This window comes from Rutidosis leptorrhynchoides, chromosome 5, assembly GCF_046630445.1.
Source record: "Rutidosis leptorrhynchoides isolate AG116_Rl617_1_P2 chromosome 5, CSIRO_AGI_Rlap_v1, whole genome shotgun sequence".
In the NCBI taxonomy this organism is placed as follows: domain Eukaryota; kingdom Viridiplantae; phylum Streptophyta; class Magnoliopsida; order Asterales; family Asteraceae; genus Rutidosis; species Rutidosis leptorrhynchoides.
In genome coordinates, this window is record NC_092337.1 from 18,251,614 (window position 1) to 18,272,933 (window position 21,320).

General features: G+C 35.7%; 1 protein-coding gene across 4 annotated transcripts; it reads right to left on the reverse strand.

Moving 5' to 3' along the window:
- Nucleotides 1–4,941: 4,941 nt before the first annotated feature.
- On the reverse strand, nucleotides 4,942–11,647 carry LOC139847547 (uncharacterized). Of its 4 annotated transcripts, none has more exons than XM_071837228.1 (3): nucleotides 10,666–11,647; nucleotides 9,884–9,931; nucleotides 4,942–9,766 (listed from the first exon to the last, which is right to left on the reverse strand). In XM_071837228.1, the coding sequence occupies exon 3, from the start codon at nucleotides 8,022–8,024 to the stop codon at nucleotides 6,102–6,104; it is 1,923 nt and encodes a 640-aa protein (XP_071693329.1). In that variant the 5' UTR covers nucleotides 8,025–9,766; nucleotides 9,884–9,931; nucleotides 10,666–11,647; the 3' UTR covers nucleotides 4,942–6,101. The 4 variants fall into 4 exon arrangements, with proteins under 4 accessions (XP_071693329.1, XP_071693328.1, XP_071693327.1 ...); XM_071837227.1 differs by having other exon boundaries at nucleotides 9,884–9,975; XM_071837226.1 differs by having other exon boundaries at nucleotides 4,942–9,931.
- Nucleotides 11,648–21,320: the final 9,673 nt, after the last annotated feature.

Below are 21,320 nucleotides of genomic sequence, written 5' to 3' on the forward strand. Positions count from 1 at the left end.
GTATAGCTTCCTCGCCGTTAATGGGTTTGAGCTGATGTTCGTTTTCCTCTTGAGTTTCCGTCTCTTCAGAGTCACGTTGATCAGCTTCCTTCTCTTCGTCATCGAACTGTAAACGGGTGCCCTTAATGGAATCATTTGGAGTCTCGTAAGTGTTATTGTCATTAGGTTTGAAAGGGTCATAAGGTTCTTTGCCGGTGTTAGTAGTAGGTGGTGGGTTGTAACCTTCTGTCATCTTGCTACAAAAGCGTTAATCAATCGTGTCCCACGGATGACGCTAAATGATCAAACCAAAATTATTCGGTCTGAGTGCAAGTGAGTTGAAAAGAGAATTTAACCTTCGGAAGGGATTCCTTCGGTTAAATGGGATATGGATGTGGTGGTGTTGTTTGTCTTTTTTCGTGCCTCCAAGGTAAGCTACAGAAGAAGGTTAGTGTGTGAATTAATCAGTTGATCGATTGGCCTTCAAATGAGGCCTGGGGGTGCTATTTATAGATTGATAATTGACGGTTATGCATGATAACCATCATAATAGCACCCACGATCTGTAACTGCCACTAGAACCTTCTAATAATGCCTACAACCTACTCCACGTTCTCCACGTTCCTGAAATGTAGGGATGTAGTCTAGTTCAGCAATACCAGGTCAACCTTGTAAGTACGTCACGCTATCAATCGCGTGACGCTAACTTGCGTATGTGAGTTGACCGTTGCACTGGACATCACGTGTGTTCCACGTGACACACAATTAGGTTCCCGTCAGGTTCGTGTGATGGACATCATGCGTCACGCGAACAGTCATGTGACGTTGCATGACGCGACGTACGTCATTAAAAATCATAAAGATTAAGTAGATCACGATCAATATTCTTTGCAATTAAAATTATGAGAATGATTAATAGTAAGCTCAGTAAGTTTTAAACTTTCGTGTTGTTGTTTCGTAAATCACTGACATGTTTGCTTCATAAAAATGTTATCAACACACGGTATTTTTTAATTAATTTGGAGTATTGTGTATTAGTGTTATTTGATTTGATCACAAGAAATCTCTAATAAATAAATATATTATTGGATCAAAAACCATTAATAGTTTAATACATGATTAATGTAACAAGGTATAATAAAGAATTTAACAGTGAAACTTGTGGCTATATATTATTTACTAGTGAAATGACCCGTGGAATCACGAGTTTGTTTAAACGAAACAGTTTAATAATATATTTAAGATATTAAGTAAATGTAAATGCTAAAGCCATTTAGTTTAATGACCCGTGAAATCACAGATTTCGACTAAGAAACTTGTCGTTGTTTTTACAAAAATATTGATGTAATTAACTTAATCTGAATAAATGAACTATATTCATTCTCCCACCATCATCTTCCAATTTTCATCACATACTTTTTTTTATTGTCATAAAAACTTACATTACAACTTTTTATTAAGACATGTATTTAACATACATATATAACATAATTAATCTCGTAAAGAGAACTCATATGTGAATAATAATAATATAATAATAACTATTATAATTGTAATTGTAATTATAATAATAAATAATAATAATAAAATTTGCTTAAAAATTGAGTATTTATATTTTTAATAATAATTATTAGTAATAACAAATATCTATTGAAAGTTTTTTTTTAAATTAAAATAGAATTATTATATAAAGATTGTATAATATGCTTCAAAGTTTATATATATATAAATGGGTTGTTTTGTAAACGATTGAACATTTTGTTTTAAAGTTTATACATATGATAATGAGGTGTTTTATCATAAAATTGTACATAATGCTTCAAATATTGTACATATGATCATAAGAGTGTTTATCATAATATATACATATTGCTTCATAAATTATACAATTAACATATTAATATTTTTATTAAATATAATTAATTATCTTAATGACATCATCATGACGGCTTAAAATTTTCTATTTATTTTTGGATTTTTTTAACATTGAATAATCTTTATTTATGACATCATCATTATAAAAATTTAATAGAAACTATAGATACTTTGCGGGCTAAGAAGTCTTTGAAGAACATAACTAAATGAATAATGTAATAACGTGTAATAAAAGTTTCTTATAACGATTATGTAAGTTAATTTACAAAAATACGTATATATTAATGAATGTATATTAGTCAAGGTTGTAAAAGACACGAGTCGGGGACGCATCGGCCATGCCTAAAAAATGACGCGTCAGACGCAACGGTGACGCAACGGCGACGCAACGGGCGTTGACTCACGTTGACTTTTAAAATAGTTTATTAAATATATATTTATATAATATTATATAGATCAAATCTTTAAATATAAACTATATTTACAATAAACATGAACAATTAACAATTAACAATTATTAACAGTATTACAAAAAAAAAAAAAAAAAAATTTTTGACCGACTTTGACTGAGTTTGACCGACTCTGACCGACTTTTTCCGAATTAGACCGACTTTTTCCGACTTTGACCGACTTTTTACCAACGACGCGTCGGTCATGCCTAAAAAACGACACGTCTTTTGCAACACTGATATTAGTATTATATAGACACTACCAAATTTTAGTCCTTTAAATTTTAAGGGCTTTGTGTGACTACACACTCGAAGATGGCCCTGTGGATCGTGATGAATGCCCTCAAAAGTTGATATGAGTGACTCACCGTACGAATGAACAAGACGAAACGGCTGAAGGGAATGTTATTCAAAAACTCAAAAGATAGATATTATACATGGAAGAAAAATACAAAAGTTGATGTATCTTTGAAGGTTCTAATGTTATTAAACAGAGGGTCTCAAGTTCAAAACTTGGTAATAACAGTTTTTATTTCTTTATTTTTTTTTTTTTGGCGAAAAAAGAAGAATATATATAACTTGATACCTTCATTAAACAATGAAGAGTACCACCTAACATACAAAAATGAGGCTCATAAGGCCATACAAACCAACAAGAATGAAATAAGCTTATAAAAGCTTAAAATTTACAAAAGTAGTCGGTTTATCTCCCACACATATGCTTGTAAACTATGGCAATAATTTAGATTTGTAGCCCATATAAACGTCTTGAGCTTGATATTACGCACGATCACCGAACGACAAGTGTACTTTTCATTGAAAATGTAACCGTTTCTTGCAATCCAAATAGCCCACATGGTTGCGGGACCGATCAACCTCCAAAATTTGTTAGTGTTGATTCCCATCTCATTATACCAATCGAACATATCAACAAGGGCTTATTAAACAGTATTCAAGGGCTTATTAAATGCATTTGATCAAATTCATTTTGTACATGTAGACTGTCAATAAAGTTTACACTGAACATATCAATAGTTGTTCAACCAATTAAATTTCTAACTCTGTTTTTGTTTGGTTTTCGTCATTTTCTTTAGATTAACGAGGAAATCCTCTATGAACGAGCACATTGGCTCCCCCATAGAGGGTAAACCTCAGATAATTAAGCCCATCGAGAATGACACCTGGTACCGGTGAATTGCGCATTATGTGCAACCTCTGGTCACACTCTCGTTCTGAACGATTTGGCACGGCCATGAATCGAACCCGGGTGGTATGCTTCATTGGGCAACTCGGTGGCCACTCAGGCAAGTCCGCGTAATTTTTTCGTCATTTTCTTCGTTACTTTCGAGTTCTTCATCCACCGTGTCGCAATGTTTTGGAATGTTTTGCCGTAAGAATGGAATATTAATTAATTATAGTTAGATTGTATATTGTATTCCGTGGGCAATATATAGTGAAACTATTAGCTGGTCTCTTAAATACTAACTTCATTTAAACACGTGGGTTAACAGTTGTTGATTGATATAAACAAATTGCACTTGAGGTATGAATATTAACTATTATATTCTGTGGGCAAATATAGTTTATATAATTATAACAAGTATTTGGTGACGCGCTTCACTGCGTTTGAGAGGCCGTTTGTTTACTTGTTGACGTAACTATATATTTTCGAGTAAAATAATATAAAACTAATAACTCAAACGTAATTGAAAAAACAAAAGTCGATTCAACAAACCAAAACATACATATGTTTTGGTTTTTCGAAACAAAGTTAGAATTTATTTTGTAAAAAATGATAACGAAATAATTATGAAAGTAGTACTACCTCCGTCTCATTCCAATAGACTAGTATTCCATTTTTGGTTGTCCCATTCTGATAGTCCACTTCCATAAATAGAAAGGAAAGATGATATTTCATTGGTGGAGAAATGAAGTTAGTGGGATTTCCTAAAACTGCGTGTTTTTTGTCTGTGGACTATTGGAATGAGACGGAGGGAGTAATATTTAGTACGTGTTTTTTTAAAATATTAAATGGAAGGAAAAATTTTTGGGTGTATACTGAAAGATTAAAAAAATAAAGGGTCAAAAGCGTAATAAATAAAAAATGTGAAAGGGGTTTAAAATAATCAAAAAAAAAAAAACAGAGGCCTCAGGTTTGAACCCGGGTTCTGCTGTTCGCAACCATGCGCAACAACCATAACGGCACCTTTTCTATTATTAATCAACATTTAATTATTAACGTTTTAAAGCAATGTTTTGGAGGGGTGAAATTGTGCATAATGTAAAAGGGGGTGTTGAAATTGTAGAAGATGGATTAAACTTTCAAATGAACAGTGGCCGTATTTTTGTCTTTTTCTGTTTTCTAATTAAATATATGTATAATTTATAATCAACGATTATCATAAAATATGTTTCAGATATATAATAGTTTATGAGTAAGGTTCATAGAAAAGAAATTTCACATAAGATAAGATAACATACATAAAAATATGGCTTTAATAAATTATACGTGGGGCACGAAAGCGACATTAATAATGCAAATTTTTTTTTTTTTTTTTTTTTTGGCGAAAAAATGAATTGTATTACTTGAAAGCCTTCATCAAAACAATGAAGCTAAAGAGATTACAATGACGGAGTGAAACTCGATCAAATTGAAAGAACAAATACAAACATAAGAAAGCATTAAAAGCAAAGAAGAGAAGGATTATGCTCCCAAACATATGAATGAAAGCCATTGCAAAGCTTAAGATTAGTTGCCCAAAGGAAGGTCTTAAGCTTTATGTTGCGAACCAAAACCGAGAGACACATGAATTTCCCATTGAAAGTGAAGTCGTTTCTTGCCAACCATATTGCCCAAATAGTCGCCGGACCAATCAACTTCCAAAACTTTGAAGCCTTAATGCCCATCCCATAATACCAATCAAACGAAAAAGCTTCAATAGAACCCGGAGAAACCCAACTAAGGTTCCACCATCTAAATAAATCCGACCAAATTTTGAAAGTCCACTTACAATGCCCCAAAAGATGATTGACCGTTTCAACTTCCTCCAAGCACCAAATACACAAATTAGAATGTGAAGAAGGCAAAATATGTCTATTGATGAGGACCTCTCTAACGGGAATACTATTACGAATTGCGAGTCAATGAAAGAGGATAACTTTTGACGGGATATTGTTGCCCCAAACAACTTTAGGCCACGTTGGAGAGGACACAACATTAGATTGCACAAGAACCCGAACCGCATCGGACACTGAAAACTCACCATCGGCCGAAGCAGACCAAACAAGTTGGTCCGAAACCAAGACATTGATGTTAACACTTGCCAACAGAAGCATAAGTTCCTCTATTTTTATTGCATTAACAAGAGAAAGTGGACGAAATAAATGCAAGTTCCAAACGTTACCTTGAAGTTGAAATTATTCAAATGGGCAGAAGCATTGAGCGACAGTAGCCAGAGGGAGGAAGCAAGCATCAAATAAGGAGGAGAAAACTTCTTTCAAACAACACTTTTTTTCTCAAGATGATTGCGATCCAATGTTTTCGTGCCCACCCTTGAACTAACGAAAAAAAGTCTGATCTCCAAATAGAGAGAAGACCTCCTGACCTCCCACTAGCTTTCGATTGAATTGAGTCGAAAGAAAAGTGTTTCCATACTTCGTTTAAAATTGGTTGTGCTACAACCTTCACCGTAGTTTCTTGAATAGCTATAAATTGAATTTGGTAACGATTGACTAAAGCACCCGCCATTCTACCTCTTGACTTAGTACCGAGGTCACGAGTGTTCCACGAGGCGACCCTCATGGTTGTGAGTTGTTGCTTGGAATATCATCATCAACCATACTATGCATCATAACCCTAAAGTTGGCCACTTCTTCTTTGAAAGAGAGCTTTTTACCTCCAAAATTGCATCGGTTGTTTTTTTTCTGTTTGAGCATCGACCCAACACCCATCACTTGATTGATTTCGCTCTCAGTATCGAAAGCATTAGAGAGGTCTGAGGGAACATTGTCCCATTTAGTAATAGTAGCTTTACCTTTATCACTTGCCTTACATACCTTCTGTTTACTGTCAGTTGCATCAATTGGAGAAACAAAAACACACCTAGCTTTAATCTTATCACACGAATCCTTACAACCAAGATTTAAACATTGATCGATTTCTGGGGGAGTTGAAGTTTTTAATTTAGTGGCAAAAGACAAATCGTTGGCAGGAGGAAAAACCACATGAGAATTAGAAGAGACAGGGTTTTTTGGTGAAGTAGAGGTGAGGGTAGGATAGTCATTCAAGTTTAATTTAAAGCTGTCACATTTCAAAGGGGAGTTTGGAACTGATGTTGACTTGTCATCTTTACCCACTTTGTCTCCAAGCCCCATACTTGTTGTCTTGAAAAGGGACGCCTTAATCTCTTCCTCAGCCTTTCTAGTTACATCAAACAATGCCTTTTGTTTTTTAACCGCAATTGAAACCTTCTCCATAGAGTTATGGATTACACTTTGCCTGTTTACCAAATTTGAACCCTTTGACTTTTGAGGTGTATTAGATTTAAAATTCAAATCTGTAACGTCTATTTCCCCTTCTTCCATTTGACCATCATTATCAACCAGTTGGACTTCCGGCACCGGAATATCACTTTTGTTGCCTAACTTCTGAGCATTAGAGAGATTAGCCTCTTCCAATAACACCTGATTGTATTCTCTTATTATGACATCGGTCACCGTTTCCATATACTCCTCTTCGATTACCTCCTCAACCCAAACTTTACCAATAACACAATTGTCAAGTTTCGCTTGAACCAATTGATTTATTGGTTCCGGGTCATCAGTTTCAATAATAGCATGCAAAACATCAGGGCGTTGAAGATTATGTGACATAGCATCAATATGTAAAACTCTTCCAAAAACACTCGCCGCTACGATTGTGCAATTTGAGGAACAACAATTAAAAGGAATCCCTCTAACCGCAACTTTAACAATTCTAGAAAATTTATTTTTGAAATTAACCATTGGAATAACTTGCAGGAATTCCAACTCATTGTTAGAAGGCCCTCTTGTCATTCTTTTATAACTCTCCTCATCTTCACAGCTAACAATATAACCATAGGAGCCCCATGTTGAAACCGAAACAATTGAGATCGATCTGCTTTTTAACCACTCGAATAGTTTAAGAGCCTTGATGGGACCCTTATCTACTATTAAAGCAGTCAAATGAAGACGGTCAGTCACTTCTTGGTTAACAGACAAATAGATTACTGGCAACGTAGAGCTTGACTCCTTCAAATCTTTCTGGTGTTGAAACCCACTTGGAGACTGGTTAACTGCAACCTTTGGTTTGATTTTGGTGTTTAGTTCTTTTTTTGCATAACTTATACACAAATAACGACCGTTTAGGACTTTTCCATCCATCTCTTTGATAACCCTTGTTGCTTGAATTGTATTTTGAAACTTTACAAAAGCAAAATTTCGATTCTGCTTCCAGGCTATTCCTTCAATTAACCCATAGTTGCCAAAGGTGTACTTGATGGTGTCATGGTTGGTGAATTTCGATAATCCCCCCAAAAACAAAGTTGATTTTTGAGAATAGACATGAACATTACTATGTTGTTTAGTTGAGAATTGCTGTGTAGATTGATTTTGAGGATTTAATGGGATTGAGTTTGGAAAAGTAGGTTGGAAATTTGGGTTTGAATGATGTACGGATTGGGGGATTTGAGAGAGAGTCATGGTTTTTTATTTTTATTAATAATGCAATTAAACTAGGGGTTTGTTTAAGGTTTTAGAAAGTGAAAGTCTGACAGGTATTTGAAAGTTTCAGATACCAAATTAATTATTTTCGTTAGAAGGGAACCGAAAAGCAAACCATTGTGAAATTTACCATTTTTCAAAAATCAAGTTTTACATACGGATAATAAAAAAGCCATAAGAGCATTTTCAATGGTTATCCAATGTGCTTGTCAATCTATTGCCAATATATTAACACCATTAGGAGTGAATTGCCAATGTTTAGTCAATCTTTTCTAGCTAACCATTTTGTGAATATGAAGCATAATTCATCACTGAAGTAATTGTTTTAATTATTTGTACATTTTGCTTTTAGAGTTGTACTATGATTAAATTAATTATTTTGTAGTGGTTGTGAAAGGGTGTGATAGTTGAGAGTGAATTGTGATGAGTTAGTGATGGGAAAGACATGAAGAGAAAATTGTGATGTGGCGCTGATGTGACAGTGTGTTAATATGAACAAGGGTGTCATGAATGGGAATGCTCTAAGGGATGGAAAAACATAAAAACGTATATTTTTGAGTCGGGTTCGGGCCGATTAAATGGGTCTAGGATCGGGTATGAGCTGGTTTTGTATTTCCTTACGGGTGCGGGAACGGAGATGATTTTAGACAAAAACCTAATTACCCGGCCCGTATACCCGAAAAAACCCGAGTCAATATACTTGGCCCGTAAACCTGAATACCTGATAACTCAGCCCAAAAACCTGATTACTCGGCATGTATACCCGATTACCCTTCCCATATACCCGAAAAAGACTCGAATACCCGTGGAAAAATCCGTTTACCCGATTGTTCGTAAGTAAATAGGGACCCAGACACCCGTGGAGAAACCCGTTTACCCGCTAGGCCGCTAGTTAATAACTAAATGGGGACCCACGGGTCAAGACCGGGTTTGGGATGAATATTTTTTTTAATCGGGTTCGAGTTGGGATTACCTAAACCGGGCCCGATGTCACACTTAGTTTTACACCGAAGGTTTGTTTTCGTGATTAACTTTTAACTAGTGAAATGACTCGTGAAAACACGGGTTTTGTTGAAAAATATTTATGAATTTAAACATTATCATAGAGTTTATATATGACTACAATAAATATACAAATAACTAACTGATTGTGTTGGGCAAATGACTATAACAGAACATGTGCTCTTGGAAATTATGACCAAATAATTGTAAATAATTCAAAAGGAACATAGCGGGACTACCTTTTTTATCTCTCGCATCCAGTTTTACTTCTTCCCTTGCCTTCTTTATCTCTTCCGATTTCCCGTATCTCTTAAAAAAACAACGATTAGAACCACCCCGAATAAAAAAATCTCATTTTTTTACCCAAACCCCGTAAAAGAAACAAAACCCACTTTATAAAATCACCTTTTTCCTTTCATCCAGATAAAAAAATAAAATAAACCTCATCTAAAGAATTTTTTATATCAAAATCCAAATAAAGTGTTTGTACATAATGGTAAGGATTGATATGTTGAATAAATATACAAAAAATATATTGTAATCTAACCATTTTTCATAAGAACAGGACAATACCACCATACAAACCTCCGGCAGCTAATGGGAATGAAGATGAAGTTATAGAGATAACAAAATCCAAAAACCCTATTGAGATAATTGTGAAAAATTAGAGAGTGAAAAAAAAAAGATACCTTCACCGTGATTCATTTATTTGCTATTTTCTTCAGCAAATGGTATGGAGAAGAGGAAGAATGGTGAAAAGAAACTCAATTAGCATCACATGAAGGAATACAGTGAATATATGGGAGTGGTTTAAATTTTGGGTGATGGCACCGCACCAATCAGAAAGCATGTGTGGCGTGGAGATGAAGTTTCAATGGTTTAATCTGCATTTTTCAGATGATTGAAAGAGCCATTTTGAAATGTGTAGCTGCGGAATTAGTATAAAAATTGTAAGGATCGTATAGCCCAAACACAATGTCCTGCAATATAAGCCCAAGAGTCTATCCTTTTCTAAAACCAATTGGTGATAGAGGGACTTCCCCTTAGACTTATATACATACATTTGTTTTATCCCATGATCGATGTGGGACTTTGGTTTGCACCCTTACAAACCTCCCCTCAAACCTAAGTCCATCTAGGCCTCCCCTCCAACGATAGTCCGGATCCAACCTTTACCGCCGCCTACTCGGAACTCTCAACCTGGTGGGAGGGCAGGGAGATTTCGATACAAGGCTTCCAAGATCAACTCATCGTGCCAGGGTCCCCTCGAACGAGAGCTGGGTCCACTCATCGCTGCTCAAGACCGAGGGGTGCGCCACGTCCCTCCGTGTGCTCAGGGGTGCGCCCTACTGCGCCGTCCACCACATCGGGGCTATGGCCCAGCTCTGATACCACTTGTAAGGATCGTATAGCCCAAACACAATGTCCTGCAATATAAGCCCAAGAGTCTATCCTTTTCTAAAACCAATTGGTGATAGAGGGACTTCCCCTTAGACTTATATACATACATTTGTTTTATCTCATGATCGATGCGGGACTTTGGTTTGCACCCTTACAAAAATAGCTCAATATAAATCAAGGATATGTGTAGCTACTTGCAATTATAAAGAAAGATTACCACATCAATGACTTCTTTGAAGAAGAAGATAATACACAACTCGCGCTTCGGAATAAGTAATAGATACAAAAACATCTTTTTATCATTCTTCCAATAGAAGAAAACAACTTATAAAAATCTTCGCGTTTCCGTTCCCTGTCATACCTCTATCAACAGGCCTACTCAATGGAGTAAACCAAAACTCTAAAAAAATGTAGAATAAAAATTCAATAATAGAAGGTACTTGTTAGATTTTAAGAGTGAAGCAATAGTAAAATCACAAACAAATATCTTTTAGCATGTAACAACTTTCAACAATCAAGTAGTAGTATGGGAGTTGAAAAATCATATAAATTAAGTAATTTATTTAACAAATTTATTGTAAACAAAATATGAAGAAAAGAGGATTGTAACTACAAAGATAAATCTGTCAACTAACATATATCCAATTGTCCAATTAATCATGTATAGATAGCATACTTAATAATAATAGTAACATGAAGACACTTGAATCTACCTTAAACTATAAATACATGTTTAAAACTATAAGCACAAACCTTAAAGTTACAAATTTAAAGCCCATTATATCAAAATCATGTGTAAAAACCATAACACGAGGTATGCAAAAATCTCAATTGGTAGAGAAGTCAATGCTTCCCTAACCTTTCAACCGTATCTTAAAATCGATAAAAGCAGCCGTCCTTCAATCAAAGAAAAAGGGGAAAGGGGTGAAATCAAAAGATTACAACCCTAATTACTCACCCTTTGTCATTGTGAAAAATAGAGTTTGACAGCATCAATTATAGGTTGAAGAAGGTCAAAGATTCTTGATGAAAGTTGAAGAATTGATGCTCTATGATGAAAACGGAGATGAGATCGATGATATTGAAACATAGATGAGATCGATGGATTTAAAGATTGATGATATTGAAACGAATATGAAAGTCATAAGATGAATGTGTCTAGGGTTTTCGTGAAAGAGAGAGTGGGAAGGGTTTTTTTTTGCGTATGGAATGGTTCATGAATGAGTTTACAAATATACTCCGTATCTTTAAAATTTTAATTTTTTTTTTTTTTTTGAAAGGCAATAATATTAATAACAACAAATGTACATGTGGTTTAGGAGAACCACTTTAAGCAAGAATACATCAAGAATAGAACTTATCAGAATTCTAGGCAAGTAATACCAACCAGACACGACCATTACACGAGAATGTTAAACACTAAGATAGAAGGAAGGGTTAGACAACCAAATATGCCAAGTGAGTTTCTTGGCCCGTGATCTATTGGATATCCACTCAAAGGATTTCATTTGGATTTCATTTAAGGTTACCGGAATACTCCAAGATTTACCTCGGAATATCAGGTTGTTTCGGATATTCCAAATGAAATAAGCACATACCCATTCGACCGCTTGTCATACTTTCTTCCCGAATGCCGAAGAAGGAATTGGAGCGTTGCCACGAAGAATTTCGTTCAAACTTAGGTTGTTGAATAGACCAAAGTTCCACCACCCGAAGACACGATTCCAAATATCCATAGCATTTTTGCAAAAAATGAATGTATGATCCAACGTCTCGATATCGTCATCGCAAATCGGGCATCTAACCGAATGCAAATCGATACCCCTTTTGTCAAGTTCCACCCGCACCGGTAAGCGTTTTTTTAAAACCCGCCATACAAAAATTTCCAACTTTTTAGGGATCAATTTATTGCGAATTGTAGCTGCTGCTGTGATATTGATTTGTGACTGCTCCTCTAACAGGTTTGTCAATTCCTTTACTGAGAAGATGCCACTCGAAGCCGGAGACCAGCACCATGTATCCCTGTTCCTGCTACTGAACTCGAAAGCTTCAAGGCCACTGATTAGATCAGACATTTCACCACTCGTACGTCCTGTCGGTTCACGAGACCAGTCCCAATTAAAGTGTATGTCAGAATCTATTTTCACGACACGATCACCAACAGTTGCGGTTTTAAGTTTTTCTAATCTGAATAGCCTTGGATATTTTTCTCGAAGAGTACAGTTACCGAACCATTGATCATTCCAGAACAAAGTTGAAGCTCCATCACCAATTTGCCTGATGAAAGAATTCCTGAAGTTCACGTTTGCTTCGTCTATTGTGCTACCTGCCATAATAATGTTAGACCAAGTGCCCGAAGATGATGGGCGAAAAGGTTCACCCGCCATCTCCAAGCCACCCGAATTACCATAAATACTACGAATAATTTTTGCCCAAAGTGAGTTGGTTTCGGTTTTAAACCTCCACCACCATTTCTCCAAAAGTGCGAGGTTTTTGTTTTTTAAAGACCCGATGTTTAAACCCCCCCGATCGTATGATGAAATAACGTTTTCCCATTTAACCCAAGCAATTTTATTCCCCGATTCAGTCCCGCCCCAAAAAAAGGAACGTCTCACTTTTTCAAGTATTTTTAACACACTAGGCGGAGCACGAAAGAGCGAGAAGTAATACAGCGGTAGACTATTTAGGACCGATTTCAAAAGGACTAATCGACCTCCAAACGACATCATACGCATTTTCCAACTTGATAACCTTGATTTGAATTTGTCTATTACCGGTTTCCAATCTTTAAGTTTCTTCATATTTGTACCAATAGTCAACCCAAGATATGTAAACGGAAGGCTCCCGACTTGGCAGCCAATATGATTAGCAAGACAACTAACCTCATTGAATCTCACCCCGATCCCATAAAGGCAACTTTTTACAAAGTTTACCTTTAGCCCAGACGCCAATTCAAAACAAGTAAGTAGTTTCCGAATACTACAAACGTTATCCTTACTCCATTCACCGATAAAGATGGTATCATCGGCGTATTGGAGGTGAGAGATTTGAATTTTTTCGTTCCCAATTTCCGCACCTTTGAAGAGTCCTCTATCCAATGCAGCTTTAGTTAAAATATTTAATCCTTCTGTAGCAAGAATAAAAAGAAATGGGGATAATGGGTCGCCTTGCCTTACACCACGATTTAGATTAAATTCATTTGTCGGGGAGCCGTTGACCAATATAGAGACCGACGCCGAGCTTAAACATGCATAAATCCACTTCCTCCACTTACTTCCGAACCCCATACATTTCATCACATCTATAAGAAAGTTCCAATTGAGACAATCGAACGCCTTTTCAAAGTCAACCTTGAAAAGTAATCCTTGTTGCCTAATTGCTTTGAGGTATTCGATGCTTTCATTTACGATAAGAGCCCCATCAAGAATAAATCGGCCTTTTAGAAAGGCACTTTGTTCCGATCCAATGAGTGTGGGAATGGTTTTCCTTAGCCTATTAGAGAGAATTTTAGCAATCACCTTATAATAACTCCCGATAAGACTAATCGGTCGGTAATCACCAAGGTTCAAAGGATCGGCTTTTTTTTGAATTAAAGTAACAAAGGATGCATTACATCCGTGGGAGAATTCGCCTTTATCCCAGAACCATCTAATAGCTTCCACAAGATCATCTTTCAAGATACTCCAAAACTTCTTATAGAAATTCATATTGAATCCATCCGGCCCGGGAGCCTTATCACTTCCACATGCCAGTATAGCTTCATATATTTCTTTCTCATCAAAAGGTGTTTCCAATTCATTTGCTTCAAAGTTCGAGATCGAAGGGTAACACAAATCCTCCAGACTAGGCCTCTCCACATTTGGTTCTTCAAAAATGTTCTTATAATGCTTAAATATTTCTTCTTTGATAATTGTAGGAGTATCATTCCAAATCCCGTTGATAGTTAAACCCCGAATATTGTGTTTGTTGTTTTTCCTCCGTATTACCGAGTGAAAAAACTTGGAATTTTCATCACCTTCAACCGCCCATTTAACCCGAGCTTTTTGCTTCAACATCTTAGTTTTGAAATTCTCCTTTTCGAACCACATTCTCCGACTCTCTTTCCATTGAATTATTTCTGCATCACTGATCAGACCGCCTTCCGCTTTTAATTCGAGGGCATTAGCAACAGATTTTAGACGATCAATATCTTTTTCTAGTTCACTGTATTTTCCGACACTCCATGATTTAAGCGTATTTTTAACATTTTTAAGCCTATTCCTGAAAACACAATCTTTGCGTGACAAACCTGTAACCGGGACAGACCACGCCTCTCTGACAATCGGGTCAAGATCTTCCTCTTCAAACCACGCATCAAAAACTTTGAAGGGTTTAGGACCAAAATTTCTTTCTTCGTCTCTTAGCATAATGGGACAATGGTCCGAGCGTTCTCGATCCAAAGCGGTTGCCGACAGATCCTTCCATAGGTTAAAATAATTTTCTGTAACCAAAAACCGGTCTAATTTGCTAAATTTGAGCCCATCGTCACTAACCCTCGTAAAACACCTTCCCCCTAATGGAATCTCAATTAAACAATTGTTTGCAATGAAGTCATTGAAATTTTTAGCTCTATATTCGATGTATTCACAATTCATTCTTTCGTTTTGATTACGTACTTCGTTGAAGTCTCCACATATTAGCCATGGGATTTCAACCCCGCTCATTAGTTTTGACAATGAATCCCAAAGTCTTAACTTACCGGGGTCATCATGAGGACCGTATACATTGACGATATTGGCTTCTTTACCATTCTCTTTCCAAATCCCATTGACCCCAATCACGAAATCAGAACTAATAACATTGACCGCTTGAAAGTAGTTTGTATCCCAAATTAGAAGTAGGCCACCCGATTTACCTACCATTTCTTTCTGAATGAAATCGCAATCACTAGACCCCCATAGTGAACAAATCCATCTTAAGTCGACAGAGTGCAATTTTGTCTCTTGTAAGGCTATAAAAGAAGGTCTTTCTCTTAAAATTAATTTCCTAACCCACCCGAATTTATCTTCGCTACCCCCGAGTTTAAAGCTTCTAATATTAAAGGAAATGATCTTCATAAAAACAAAGGAGAACGAAACAATTGTATAGAACTTACAAAGCATGTTTCTGCTTCCATTTCAATCCTAGTTTCGTTCCATATTCCCGAATACCCATATTTTCGAGCACATTAGACTGACCATACCCATTAGACTGACCTTTTCCGGAATCTGCTCCTGTATTTGGACAAGAGTGGCCTTTAACTGACCCCGATTGCATATCCTTTGCTTGGTCTTCTTTTTGAGTCGCACACGAAGAACATTTAGATCTTAACGGTTGATTGCCCGGTCTGACTTTCCTTGCGTTGTTTTTAATGTTCAGCATACGAGAGGATGATTTCCATCTTCGAACACTTGTCCAGCAACAATCTTTGTTTTCAAGATTAGCTTTTTGGTTAATTGTTTTTTTCTCCGCACACTTTGTCTTGACCTTTTTCATTTTCTTCTTTGGACTGATATTCGCCTGAGATTCATATTTGTCTTGACCTTTTTCATGGTTAGGTGTAATATCCCTAGATTGAACAGGGCTTACAACCTTAACGGAATCATTGGTATCATTGAATTCAGCCTGTTTGTCTTGTGCCCTTACATTTGATATATCAGATGTCATATGGACATTATTTTGAGGTCCATTATTGATTGCCTCTTGCGTCCCACTCCCATGACCCTCATTTACTTCAATTAAATCTTCAATTGGGCCATTATTCTGTAGCCCAATATTATTTTTATTAATCATATCGTCTACTATGATCTTGTTTGGGCTGGACCCATCACAGTTTTTAGTATCTTCACATACTTGGGCCCTAAGTGGGCTGTACCCATCCAAACCAGTGTCATTATTTGAATCTAGAACAATTGTAGGTGGAGTATCTGTATTATATTCTTTTGTGGGACTAGGCTTCCCATCATGTCGGACATCATCATTGTATTGATCTTTTGAAAATTCCTCAGCATGCCGAACATCATCATTGTAGTGGTCCCCATTCCCTAGACAGCCAGACTCTTCATCTTCAACAATATTGTTGCCTCGATTCCGGTCTTCTTCATCGGTAGTATGTCGGGATTGTTCATCTTCATGGATACCATTTTGATGCTCATCTCCAAACTCCAGGATTTTATTGATGTTGTCGAATAAACCTTCATCATCAGATTCATACCCGAAATTGCTGGCATCTTCATCATCTTCTTCTTCATCTGTATTACCAAAGGTGTCGTCCACAAAGTCGTCATTGTCATCTTTTTGGTTATCTTGAGTTGCAGAAGTATTTGGACAAAGTGTATTTAAAGTAATAACTTTGCTTTTATCTTCTTCAATACGTACCCGAACAATTATTGATCCCAAATCCAATTTACTTGACCCTTCAATTAGACATGAATCCTGGACTAGAATTAATACCCAGCCATACAAGAGATTTTGGTATTCATTAGTAATATTGCAATTTTCTTTTGCTAGCACTTTACCCCACGACCCCGCAATTGCTTCGAAGGTACCTTCATTCCAACTCGTGACAGGAACACCCGATATCTTTGTCCATACCAATCTATTAGTCGACCAAATTGGTTGAGTAATGAGTTTTAGATTGTCGCACCATTTGTGTATAGCCAGATTCTTATTGTTGATTACGATTTTAGCTTCGAAAGTTGATGAGAATACTAGCATAACATTCAACCCTCCTAGATATTTGATGTCACAATTAGTCAACCCATCAGCACGACACAAATCTCCAAACTGGTCGATGATCTTCCAATCTTTGACAGAACCCATAACTGATCTTTTGAGCAGATGATTGTTGTTAGCTTTATTCCTCATCGAGACATATCTACTTGCCTTATCTCCTTCCACTTCACATTTGTTACCTATATTACTTGCAAGTTTATCCCTTAGGTCTTCTTTTTTGTGCAGTTTATCTCTCAGATCACCAACATATGCTCCAGCCACTTCTCTGAATTGGCGATGATCACAAAATGCACTGTTTCCATCATTGTGTCCATGAGAACGAGTACGTTGGTTATTTTCTTCATAATCTTTTCTATTGTCAGTGACTCTTTGTTTCAGTTGCTTCCCATCTCTTTCTATTGCCTTGAAGATTTTTATTGGACATCCATCCATTGTTATTGTGTTTAAAGAGTTCAGAAGGATGTCTGCATCTCCCACGTTGCCGAATCTTACAAACGCGAACCTCTCTCCGTTCTTCAGCCTTTTACGTGCCATGTAGATATCCCTAATATCCCCAAAATGTTTGAAAGTTTTCCAGAGATCCGGCACATCCCAATTCGATGGAAAGTTGAAAAACATGAATGAGGTTAATTGAATTCCGAATATCCTTGAGTAACGATCCATAAGTCCGCCGCTGTGAAACCCTCGACTCTTTGCTGTGCTCGCCGTATCTCTCCTCACTTTCTCTCTCCTCTCTTTCTCTCTCACACACGTCATTGACTTGGCACTAACTATGCTTCTTTAAAATTTTAATTACTTAATTTATATTTTTTTAATGATTATGACATCATCAAGATGTTTTCAAATTTTTTTTTTTATTTTTGATTTTTTTTATGAAGGCAAATAGTTTTTTTATGACATCATCATTTTAGAATTTTAATAGAAACTATGAATTTCTTATATACTAATTAAAGACCCACGATTTCGCGGGATTTTTAAAAGTTGAAATCATTTATTAATATTAATATCATATTATATTGTATTTGGAAGGTGTTGAGTTTATACATGCTTCCATTAACATCAAACTTGAACAAGTTCTTGGATCGGAAGAATATCCTAAATTGGTTAATGAATTCATTTCATTCAAAACTCCTGTCATGTGTCAATTTACCAACCAATTGCTTCTTTCAATACAAGTAACTAAATTCAATTATATGCATCAAATAATTTGTGATGTTTGAAATGATATAGGTGTAGAGACAAAGCTATTTGTTATGAAATACTGTATAATTTTTTACACGACGATAAGCGTCGACAAAACTCAATAGCTCATATTGAATACAATTAACGTGAATCATATATTTGTCACATTCAACACGCCATCGTGACTACTAAGTTAATTGTTCGTGGTAATGTTCAGATGATAAAGTTATTGTGCAAAAGCTAGTAGAAGGTAGAACCAAACACAAACTATAGGTTACATGTACTGGTTACATTACTTTTAAAAGCCCATTAAATATTCAACATGATTTAAGATTAGTTAAATCATACCTTAAAATGATAGTAAAAATACATCATTTTATACATATTACAGATTTAATTAGTAAAACCAATGTACTGATTACAGATTTCATATGATAATATTAGGTAACCCTAACCTAAACCTTAAACTCTATAATTTAAACCATAAAATCTAAACCTTACACCCTAAAATCTAAACCCTAAACTCTTCTAAATCCTTTGAATTTATTACTAAATCTAAACTCTAACCATAAACCCTAAGCCCCAAAATTTAAACCCTAGAATCTAATCTTAAACCCTAAATCTAAATCCAAAAACCTAAACCTAAACTCTAAACCCTAAAATTTAAACCCTAAACCCTAAATCTAAACCATAAACCCTAAATCTAAACCTAGAACTCTAAACCTAAACTTTAAACCCTAGACCCCAATTCTAAACCCTAAACCCTAAATCTTAAACCCTAACATAAACCCTAAAAAAACTAAACCCTAAGCCCTAAAATATAAACCCAAAGCCGTAAAATCCAAACTCTACACATAAACCCTAAACCCTAAATCTAAACTCAAAACCCTACACCCTAGAATCTAAACACTAAACTCTAACCTAAACCCTAAATCTAAATCCAAAACCCTAAACCTGAACTCTAAACCCTAAACCCTAAATCAAAACCCTAAACCCTAACCTAAACTCTATATTTAAACCCAAGACCCTAAACCTAAACTCTAAACCCTCCCCCTAAAATCTAAACCCTCAAAACTCTAAACCCTAACCCTAAACCCTAAGCCCTAAAATATAATCCTTAAACCCTAGAATATAAACCCTAAACCAAAATCCTACACCCTAGAATCTAAACCTTTAACCTAAACTCGAAATCCTAAAATATAAACCCTAAACCCTAAATCTAAAACCTAAACCCTAACCTAAACCCTAAATCTAAACCCAAAACTCTAAATCTTACACCCTAAATTTAAATCCTAACCTAAACCCTAAAACTCTAAACCCTAACCCTAAACCTAAACCTAAACCCCAAGCCCTAAAATAAACCTTAGAATCTAAACCCTAAATCCTAAACCCTAAACCTAAAACCTAAACCCTAAATCTAAACCCAAACCCTACACCCTAGATTCTAAACCCTAACCTAAACCTTAAACCCTAAATCTAAACCCAAAACCCTAAACCTAAACTCTAAAATCTAAACCCTAAACCCTAACCTAAACCCTAAATATAAACCCCAAACCCTAACCCTAACCTCTAAACCCTACACCCTAAATCTAAAAACTAAACCCAAACCTAAACCTTAAAAACTCTAAACCTCAACCCTAAACCCTAATCCCTAAAATATAAACCTTAAACCCTAGAATCTAAGCCTTAAACCTAAACCCTAGTTCTAAACTCAAAACCCTACACCCTAGAATCTAAACCCTGAACCCTAACCTAAACCCTAAATCTAAACCATGCGCGATTTTTCATGAGATTTTGCTTACACTTGCCGAAAATCGTGGTGTTTTGCGGCCTATGTTTGATCTTTCCGGTGTAAGCATCGCCAAAAAGTGGTTAATTTCAAATAATGCGTTAACATTGGATGTTGTGATTCGAGAGATTTTATTGATTTTAATCTTCATATTTGTATCTGTATTTGATTAATTTGAGACGATGAGAGGGGCGATTGATCAACCGCTTCTCCTTCAGTTCATCAAACCCGACCCATTTACACGAATGACTTAAACGTTAGATATTGCAAAGTTTTTCTTCTTCTTTTTTTGCGCATTATATAAAACAAAAAGTGTTGTGTGTCAATTGAACAATGTCTGAACCCGTTTTAACCCTTTACTCAATGATACCAAATGGGGTGTTGGATCCCCGAGAGCCAATAATGATCATGTTTAGAATACGACATCCTTCAACAGAGGTGTAGGTGTAGGTGTTGCATGTTTCTTATTTCAAAACTCTTCATTTGCATATATGACATGCTCTACAACCTATTCAATGAAAATGGATAACGTATTTTTTTAGCAAATAAAGGACTAAAGCTCAATGGTGGCATGTACTAACATATCCTTAATGGAGGTTTAGTCAACTAAATAGTTAATTTATTTACATGCCATAAAAAATAAAACCATGAGATAGTTATGGACAATATGTCTCCTTGATACTTATATAGAAGTCATAATTGTTGGAACCTTAAGTTAACCATTTTGAATGAACATTTGATGGATAAACTATGTCTTCTTGAACTCGAAGCTTATGACAGGGTAAGTAACCTAAAATTGGTAGTCCAGTAACTAAAATTGGTGACATAACTGTTACTATTGGTAGAAGAGCATAGTATACCAACAATAATATAAACAAATATTACCTACCAATAAATATTTTAACAAATAAGCTACAAAAAACCTTGATTAAATTTATATATACAGTGATTATCATTTAATACTAATATAATATAATTTATTAATTTAGGATATTTTATGCGTTCATACTATTCTCTATGCAACTTTTGCCCCATTTACTTTTAGGCAATCCATTCTTTTTACAATTCTAACCATTTGATACATTAGAGATAACACGTGATAGGTTTAACTTGACACCTCTAGCCAGATAATCCAGAGCTTATCGCAT